We start from the raw sequence: 9,801 nt of genomic DNA on the forward strand, positions 1-9,801 counted from the left end.
TTTTAGCCGCTGGAGTCCTCTTACGGTCAAGGGAACCCGAGTGCACGTGTTTTTCTAGTTTTCCATCTCTGTGGAAAGGAAGAAATGACTAAATTTGTAATGTTGAATTTCTTCAAGTGCGTGTGTGGACGCTGTTCTTGTCATAAAACAATAGTGCTAGATGCGATCTGTGCCGATTTGATGGTCTCCACTGTTACATGTTGTAGCCGGGGTTTTGCTTTACTGTATGGCATTCAGACTTCATCGTGCAATAGTCGCCACCACGCACGCTACGAGCTATTCGTTTCTTTTGTGATTGCGGAGACCCGTAGCCTATAGCCGAAGCCCACCACCTGGGTCCTGCAAGAAGTAAACTCCTGTCGTGAGCGATAAGTTTAGCCAGTTTCCCGGAACTGGTGGACGCGCATCGCGAGCGCACATATCCTCAGCGCGAGGACGGACGCGTCTGTCTAGACGTCGATAGCGCGCATCCTGCGAGGCGACAGCGTTCGTTCGCGTGAAGTGAGAATACATCGAAGGCCGCCGCTTCTACCGCCGACGCCTTAGTTGCAACAATGTCCTCGGTTAACACGCTTGCGCTCCTTGCCCTGGCCTTGGTCCAACTCTGCGTGCTCCCGGCACCCGTGCACGCGTCTACAGAGAAAAACGACGTCAAGACGGAGGAAACCGACGCATTCGAGGTACGGAGGAGCATTTCGCGTAAAACTGCGCTGGTTCTTCAGTGTGTGCAGTTATTACAGTCTCTAAAAAAGAAGGACACGAATGTCCATGTACATTATTGTGCAACCATTCTGATTTCTTACTGCCGCGAAATTTTTCGATTTTGATAGTAATTACTGGTTATACACATAGGGGCTTAGTAAGTTTATATGTGCCTAGAAGTCCAGCAAATACTACGGTAGAAGAGTTCGCCGGATTTGCCGATCGCATAGCTGAAGTTCTTATGCCAAAGAAAGAGACGCGACATCAGTTTAGTACATTATTGCTTTTCGGAAGTTTTTAAATATATTGCGTTTTACTGTCTGTAAACTGTAGTTCGCCGGCTGCACCTGCCGGTCATGAAATATATTAGTGTTGCAACATTCCAGAACCGAGTCACCTTTTTCTTAGAACCAGCAGTTCTTCAGGAGCCATTGTTTTTAACAATATCCAAACTAGGCCAAATTTCGTACAGTAGTACACGCAGCGAGAAGGAAGTCGATGGCACCAAAATTGGCGATGTTAACGTGTGTATGGAGATGCAACAAACTGGACTATTTCCTGTGTTTCTAGAATTGTCTGTCTCTCCCATCATAATGAATATCATCCTCATCGTTTATTATACCATCAAAGGCCCCTTTGGGGATATCAGAAAAGGTAAGGAAAACAAAGAAGAAATTGATACATTCAAATATGGTTAGATAACACGTAAAACGAGCGGAGATATTATAGGACACTTGAAAAACAAAGAATAACACAGCATATCGCGAGAAAAACTGAGTGTGCTTTTCTGAGGTGATTTGTCAACATCTTTTTTGAACATTAAGAGGTTCCTTGGGGGCTTTATTACTTCTGCTTGGTTATTTCTTCAGTTCCATTTGGTGAAAACGATTGGTTAAAACTATTCATCGAGCCATGCAGACGCTCTACACTGCGAATGTCGCAAAGGCGGCGTGATGTGCGATTAGGAAGGAATAGCGTACGTGTGCGCGCCCCTTTCATCGATTGTTCCCACGTTTCTAGCGCAGTTCAACATGAATCAAACCAAGTAATGTGCCGATGAGTCCCCACAACGCCGGTATTGCACGAAATACTCAGAAGCAGGACATTTTGGGCAAAGGATTTTTTCGGATGCTGGACCACAGGTTCGGGTTGCGCAATCAGAAACGGCCGCTCCGGCTCGAAGTCTCCGGAGGGCGACTTCCTCCACCCGAGCAATGCGGGTGTCACGTGGCGCACTTTCGATGGCGATTGAGCTCGATTCTATTCCTCGCGGGTGTGGCAGAAGGGGTCGTGAAATTTTATCCCGATTGCGCTCGACCTCGATCAAAAGAGCACAATATAAATGGGGTGAATATTACGAGGAAGGCAGTAGTTACACCTGGGTATCAGATCACATGTGTTCCGTCGTCGGAGAATAGATTTTTGGGCCATGAAGACGCTCGCCGTCGGCTGTGGCTGTTTCGGGGACCCAGACAACTCGAGGGAGAACGCGTAAAGATACTGTGGGGCGGTCAGAGCAGCCCACAGACTACAAAGGGTTAATTACTGACGAACAGTTCCACAGCCGACTTACGCGCCTCATTTATGCACAAAGACTGTACGCATTTATTTAATCGTAATATTGCGTAACGATAGCCACCTGGCAGATAGAAAAGGAAAACTCGCGGTTTTCCTTGTTTTTTGCACTTGCGTTTTCTAGATTTATGTGTTGACACTCGCAGATTTTGGCTGCCGTTACCTACGCCGTGGCTATTAAAGACACAAATACCAACCCGTTGTTCAAGTGCCTGACGGCGACACGCATCCAGTTCGACCCCAGCGGTCCATCGGCCACGTACCAGTGGTCACTGAACGCAGGTGATGGACAGCCGAGGTAAACAATTGCCTACGCTTCTACTGCCACGTTATGTCGAACCGGTTCGTAGAGGAGCTGGAAATAAGATTGTTTCGTTCCCGCACAGTGCGTATGGTTCCCCTTCCAAGTAAAAATATTGAACGTCATGCGACGCCGTAAGTGAAGGCAAATAAACCACTTCTTCGTTGTCACTCCAGTTATTGATATTCTTAAGACTAGCTTTTATTTGAGAGGGTCATATATCGCAAATATTAAAACGAGCTAACCGTTTAAAAGGTAGAATTTCCGAAAAAAGTCAACACTTCTTGCATGGAACAACTTCTTAGTCGCAAAGAAATATAACCGTTCTTTTTTTTTCCTTCTGTTTCTATCTCTTTCTAAGACGTGGGCACGAAATCAGTGGCGTCTCAACTGTATTGTCATTTCCGACACTCACCAAGAAACCACAGGAAGTCATGTTTACCTTTCTTTATGAATTCAAGCCAAGTTTGATACATTTTTCATCAATTCACTAGCCGCAACAACTGCTTCATATATTAGGTGATGCCCTTAAAGTTATTCGGCCACTGTAATGTAGCATTGCTCGGCCTTGTATTTTTTTAGCGTGGTTATTCCTCTATCAAGCCGCTACTCACGGCAAAGATGTCCAGTTGCATATTTTAGATATAAAAATCAGTAAACAGAATTGCCACGGCATTTTCACTTAGTACCTTAAGTGCGACAGATGTGTTACGAATTAATCGAGCAGTGCTCATTTCTCTGTTGCCAGGAAGAACGCCACGTTTTACTTCACACTGGGTGACTCCCCCGAGACTGCTACTGTCGTGGTGAACTCAGGTAAGTCGACGCATTGCTGCAGTGTACTACGCATGCTGTGCTTGAATACCTGTGTAGCTTAGGCGCTACTTCATTGTAGCACTCGTTGGTGCATGTAGGATATTAAAGATGTTTTTACCTTTAAATCAGCATTAGCTAAATTCACCTTGTGTGCCAGTGGGCAGGGGGGGGGGGGGATACAAGTAATAAATTTACTCCTAAATTTAGCAACTCTGAAAGGCATAGCACTGCGGGGCTGTGTAATTAATATTTAATCCTCCCAACTCATTCACGCCAGTTAACAGTTATGTACTCCCGAGTACTCGATTGGTGAGCCACGCGTAATATTAGGAATAACCTCTCCCTGACTCTCGTTCCACAGATTCTCAACGAGCAGGAAAGCAAATCACGTATGAACTCGACAGCATAATTGATGTGAATGCTGTCGAAAATTATTGAAAGTACAGACGACGCGTGAAGAAAGGGTAGCCTGACCTTTCATCTCTTTATATGTAGGTTAGTTTGTTTCTTGAAAGTGTGTTGCTCTTTCTCAAAAGCTTGCTTGCTAAACTAGAAGACTAACAGACTTGCAGTCATCCCGGCCCTAATGCCAGCATGCTACAAATAGAGAGTCTGAGAATCGACCACTGTCTTCCTGCATCTGCTAGACGAATCAGCTAGTAGGCAGCAATGGACGCTTACACTCCAACACAAAACACCTATCATTATACTTTTTTTCACTTTCTTCTATCCTACGCTGACTTTGCGAGCATTTGCTAGCTCTAACGAACTACTTCAGTCTCTGCGCATTGTTTTGCCGCTTCCTAGCCGATTGCGAAATATAAAAAGATACTCGAAGTTAGAATGCGCTGTCCCGCGATCGTACCATTTCTTACCTTCTTCCGTACTCGCCTTTCGGTCAATACTGAAAGATCGATCCTCTACTCTAAAAATAAAGTCACAAACATGATTAAATGAAATATTAGCCACCGACTTGTCGCCAATGCGCAGTGGTCAGTAACAGTCCTCCTCCAATCATGCTGAAACATTTCTTTCTGGTGACGTTTTCTTTTTCTTTTTTTTTTTGCAACGCATGATACTTGGCGCAACCAAATGTTACACTGTCCTGCACTGGCATGACGGTACACGCACAAGGTAACTAATTTTGCTTGTTGCAAAAAAATATATAATTTTGTTCTTTTGCAGACACCAGCACTCAGCAGACTATTCGGTACCCCTACACTGACTACACAACCTGCGGAATCATGGAAGTCAACTACGAAGGACATCGTAAGCCGCACTTACCACGCCACGATTTTAACATTGTGTTGCCCACGTTTCTCAGGGTCAGACGTACACATAGAGAATGTGCCTCAGCACAATGTATGTGCAATGATGTAAAAAAAAAGAATACGGAGCGTCATTTTTTGGTCAGCGCAAAGTACTCGTTATTCGTTGAAGGATCGTGGCGTGAGACGGTAAAACGCGAGAAGAAAAAAAGAGCGCTCAGAAGAGAAAGGCTGTTTCAGCACCGGATACGCACAGAAAGAAAGTGTAATTAGGGTACGAGAAAGTACATGCTCTATAAAGAACTGTTTTACAGTGCGAAAACACAGACATCCGTGAAAAACACCAAGTTTACCCGCCTTGCAGGAAGGTATTGTAGCGCATTGATGTTGTCCTCGTAAATGTCCAAATGCGCATTGCGCCTGCATTAAAAAACGAATACAACAATGAATATTTAACCCTTATTTCCGTCGTTTTAATTGGAATAATCAAGTGATTGGTTGATTGATTGATTTGATCTTTAGCGCGTGACTATCCTCGGCAATGGATAGCCTGAAGCTACCCAAAACGTCTCCGCCATTCTTATCTTCCAAGAATCGGGACAGGGTGCAAAAGATTTTTGCGAATGCTTGGGTGCTCCCGTTGTCTTTGTTGGCTGCGAAAACATTTTCGCCTGCGATAAATTTCAGACGCGTCACAATTGTCATGCGTCAACCACTCGGGAGTTCTCTGCAAGGACGATCACAAACTCTTGTCTTTCGGTGATTGACAAACGCATACGTATTCGGCTGCGTTTAAAATATTGGTGAGACAGGTTTGCCATCGCTTCACGCGTTTGGTAAACCTCCGGCGTTTACAGTTCGCTATTATTCGAAATGTCCGTTCATAACATCCTTACGCTCTACAGCTGGTAACCAGGTGCGCCCCAGTGGAGGGCTACGCATTAGAATTCCCTGTCCGAGGTTGATTGTAACGTGAGCGTCCGACGCACGGTGCGCAAACGTTTTTGTATTCCTCTGCCGTCACCATTGTGGACGCCGCGGTTTGCATCGAACCCGCGACGTGGCTCCCAGCGACGCCATTACATAGCCACTGACCTACCGCGGCATTGCAGTTGGTCAACGTCGCTGCGCAGCTCGGGAATTCTCGTATAGCGCTCCATTGGTGCAGGTTAAACCGCCCAGTGCGGTAAAAATTCATCCACGGCATTGCATAGCGGCGCATCATGCCACTGTGTTGCTTGAGCACATTAGGCATCATCAATCACTAACTTTGTGGAAGTGTTTCCGCTGCAGAAAATACTACGAACGTCGCCAAGGGAAACTGGCAAATGTTTGCGAACTTGCACTAAATAAACATGAAAGCTAGCAAAACTATTGCATGTTTTAGGATTGTCGATAATCAAATGTATGGACTCCGCCTTGATCTCTTTACGTTAAGTACGCCTAATATTGCATTTTTAAATGTTCACTCACAAACTAAATACGAATGCGTGGAAATATAAACCGGTTAAAACAAATGATGGCTCAGCAGTTTCGAGACTGACTACGCTGAGCAGTTTCGTATCGGACAACGCACTGTTGTGAAAGATAAGATTGTTCATATTACGTTTATTATTTTTTTTTTTCGTTTCCGCTTTGCTGCATGCCGAACTCTAAGTCAGGAGCGTGTCGTGGTTTACGAGACTGAGACAGTTAATTGGTAAAAAATGTTCTTTGGTATCCAGCACACATGTCAGTACCCGTCATAAGTCAAACCTTTTGTCAAATTGCTGCTGCGACTTCTACTCCTGTCGCCTCCTTTTTCACGAAGCAAAATAAGATTTCATACAATGTGTCATTCACGCAGCTCCAGTTAAGGAAGCCTTTCTAAATACAAAATTAAATTATGATTTTTTTTTCATGCCAGACACGCTTTATGATAATGAGGCACGCCGTAGTGGGGGACTCCGGAAACTTCAACTACCTGGGGTTCTTTAACATACATCTGGATCTAAGCACACGAGTGTTTTCGCATTTCGCCCCCAGCGAAATGCGGCCGCCATGGCCAGGATTCGATTCCGCGACCTCGGGCTCAGCAGCCCTACGCCATAGCCACTAAGCGACGCCTTCCTAACTGCTAAATCATACATATCTCTCAGCTAGCATAAATATATCAGAAAAAAAAAACAGCGAATGCAGGATGTCCCAGCTGTCATGTCTAGCGTCTTCAAAAAATACGGGCCATTCTGCGCTAACCAAGTGTCTATTGTTCACAGTGGAGCAGAGCGGCTGCCAGTAATTTTTTTGCTGATACCAATCGAATTATTAATTAATTACAAATAGCTGTTTTAATTACGGCTCTGAATGCCAAGCTGTCAATGGACAATTTAAAGAAAATTGAAAGAAATTTCAAGCTTGCACGTTATTCAGCAAGGTGCGTCTTGTCCGCTTTCTTTTCCTGACTGCTAAAGAAAGCCGTGAAGAATGAAAAAAAATATCTCGTGACCAACCATCCGCCCGCATAAAAGAAGCAGCGCCCTCGAACACGCTCCACGGGAGTTGTAGAGCGCAGCATCTACACGACGCATGAAGCACAGGTTATCGGCCCTCTTTCCTGATCAGCACCAAAGCGTCACGCTGTCGCGGTGGGGTGCACAGATAATGCGCCAGCTCGGCCACTAACTAATATGTAGCTTGTTCGAGGGCTCCGCTTTTTGTTGCGGGAGGATGGTTGGGCACGTGATACTCTTTTTCTTCCTTTTTCTCGGGCTTTCTTTATCAGCCGGAAAAAAATAAACAGACAACATGCACCGAGCTGAAAACATGCGAGCTTTAAGCTTCTTTCAATTTCCCCCAAATTCTTCACTGTCATTGCAGCGTTCGGAGCAGTTATTAAAAAAAATGCAATCCATACCTAAAATTAATATTAAGAAGCTTTTAAATATAGCAAAATTCAAATTATTCTGCAAATAAATGGCATGGAGAAACAATTACTAACTACTGCTCGACTGCGAACAAATTGCACTTGGTTATCTCGACGTAAAATGGGCTATCGTTTCAAGAACCACGATGCCTCATACTTGGAACACCATGTGCAGGGTGTTTCAGGCAAGACTTTCAAACAAGTCTTTGAATTGTCTTTGTCAGACAGCACAATTCTTCTGCATGAGCTCATCTAGTCGAAAACGGGGACATTATTTGTACAATAAATTGAAATTATTAATCGAATAATTCACTAAAGTCCACTGATTAAGTTTACCTAATTACCTTACGGCACATATTACAATTTACAAATTCTAGCTGGTGAGTTCGCAAAGCGGTTTCGCTTGAAAATAATTGTGTGGATGAAAGCCTTTAGGAGATACGCGCCGTCGGACTTGCGGTAAAAATTCCCTGTCGATCCAGTTACTTTCTTAGCAGAACGTCGTTTTATGCATTCAAGCTCGAAAGTAACTGGAACGCCAATGCATTTCTCCGCAAAGTTCTGGAATTCATACCTCGAAACTGACACCATTCTGAGAATTAGTTCCAAGTGGGATCCGGATTGCGAACTCCCTGGCTAGAATTTGTAAATTGCAGTTTGCGCCATCAGGAAATTAGTTAAATACTTGATTAGTTAATTTGTGTTAATTAGACGAATGTGCATTTCAATTTTCTGTGCATGTCCACGTCTTCGAGTAGCCCAGCTCATGCACTAGAATTGCGCGGTCTGCCACAGGCAATCTTTAATAGTTTTTGAAAGTGTTCGCTGAAACACCCGGTATATCTGTGCTTCCAAAGCAACGACTTAACTGTCGCCTAGAAATGGCGTCATAGGGCGTCCACAAGAGATTCTACGTTCCGCATGACGAACGCGACTACCAATTGAAATGGTACAATGTTAAAACAGGCTAGCCAAGCTGATGTTTAAGTGAACAATCAAAGAGTATGAATGATAATTATCGACCGCATTGGGCCGTCCCCTGCCTAACCACTGCAAAGTACCGACATGTTTCGCTGCTACCCAGCAAATTAATATGTCAGCTCTTATGGCTCAGATTGTGGCAGTTCTAATCTTACTGCCCTGCGTAATAGAAAACTTTGTTTGGAATCGTTTCACTGACCTTTCTTCCTTGATAACTGCGTTGTCATAGCGGTAGCTGCGCGCGTACTTTTCATGTAAATGCAAGCATGCAAGTATGAAGTGCTATATAATAACACATATCAGTGGAAAGTAACGCTTCGCATCTTGTGTTGTCTTCTTTGCACTGAATTTATCACGTTCTAAAGGCGTATAACCACGCGCAACCTTTGGCAACATGTCATAACTCGTTTTTGCTTGTTCCATAGAGCAACCTTTCCTGCACACTAAAACATAATTTAATAGATGCTTACAGGAATCTTACGCGGTTATTTAGCGTGAAATATTAAGTTTGCAAGGACAACATGTCCACAATTAGCACACGACCAGGGTAGTTGGAGAAGTATGGGAGAAGCCTTTCCCCGGCAGTGGGTGTAGCCAGGCTGATTATTATTATTATTATTATTATTATTATTATTATTATTATTATTATTATTATTATTATTATTATTATTATTATTATTATTATTATTATTATTATTATTATTATTATTATTATTATTATTATTATTATTATTATTATTATTATTATTATTATTATTATTATTATTTCTTCCTTTCAGATTGCACACTGTGGGTAAAAAACGCGACGGCTTCGATTCCGGAAGAATGTCACCGACAGCATACCAAGATCTGCGGAGAGGGTGTTTCCCTCTACGACAAAGATACTTGCAGCAAAGTCACCGCATAGATACGTTGCAAAGAAAATGTTCCAAACAGAGAAAATATGATAACCATGATTAAAATTCGAGGGCTACAAGAATAGTTTTGGCGATCAAAATACAGAGAAGTCCCCAAATCATTCGCGCACGTTGTTTTGTTCGTGTGCACAAAAAGGCTGCTTCAATGTACGGAAATGTGGGTCACCACTTAGCGTAAGTTTTTATGCACGTTCCTTTTGTTATGTTTCGTGAAGTGTTGTGGGAAGCTGAGGTACATCAGAAATAGCACTTACAAATCTTTCACTTAAATGGGCTATAAAAATTTTTCAGTCAGAACATTTAAGAAACAGGTGGGAAAACGGGCCGCGTTCCTGCCGT

At 43.5% G+C, this 9,801-nt stretch overlaps 1 protein-coding gene across 1 annotated transcript; it reads left to right on the top strand.

Moving 5' to 3' along the window:
• Nucleotides 1-454: 454 nt before the first annotated feature.
• On the top strand, nt 455-9,563 carry LOC142584862 (uncharacterized). The gene is made up of 5 exons (XM_075695170.1): nt 455-680; nt 2,424-2,575; nt 3,327-3,394; nt 4,580-4,663; nt 9,325-9,563. The coding sequence occupies exons 1-5, from the start codon at nt 555-557 to the stop codon at nt 9,450-9,452; spliced, it is 558 nt and encodes a 185-aa protein (XP_075551285.1). The 5' UTR covers nt 455-554; the 3' UTR covers nt 9,453-9,563.
• The last annotated feature ends 238 nt before the right edge of the window (nt 9,564-9,801 follow it).

The sequence above is a fragment of the Dermacentor variabilis genome, chromosome 6, assembly GCF_050947875.1.
Source record: "Dermacentor variabilis isolate Ectoservices chromosome 6, ASM5094787v1, whole genome shotgun sequence".
Classification (NCBI taxonomy): Eukaryota; Metazoa; Arthropoda; class Arachnida; order Ixodida; family Ixodidae; genus Dermacentor; species Dermacentor variabilis.

What these genes read in the sequence shown, in the direction of transcription:
- LOC142584862 (XM_075695170.1), top strand. Translation starts at nt 555, where the DNA reads ATGTCCTCGGTTAACACGCTTGCGCTCCTTGCCCTGGCCTTGGTCCAA. An exon ending in TACTGTCGTGGTGAACTCAG is followed by an intron (nt 3,395 to 4,579) that starts GTAAGTCGACGC and finishes GTTCTTTTGCAG; the next exon opens with ACACCAGCACTCAGCAGACT. An exon ending in AGTCAACTACGAAGGACATC is followed by an intron (nt 4,664 to 9,324) that starts GTAAGCCGCACT and finishes TCTTCCTTTCAG; the next exon opens with ATTGCACACTGTGGGTAAAA.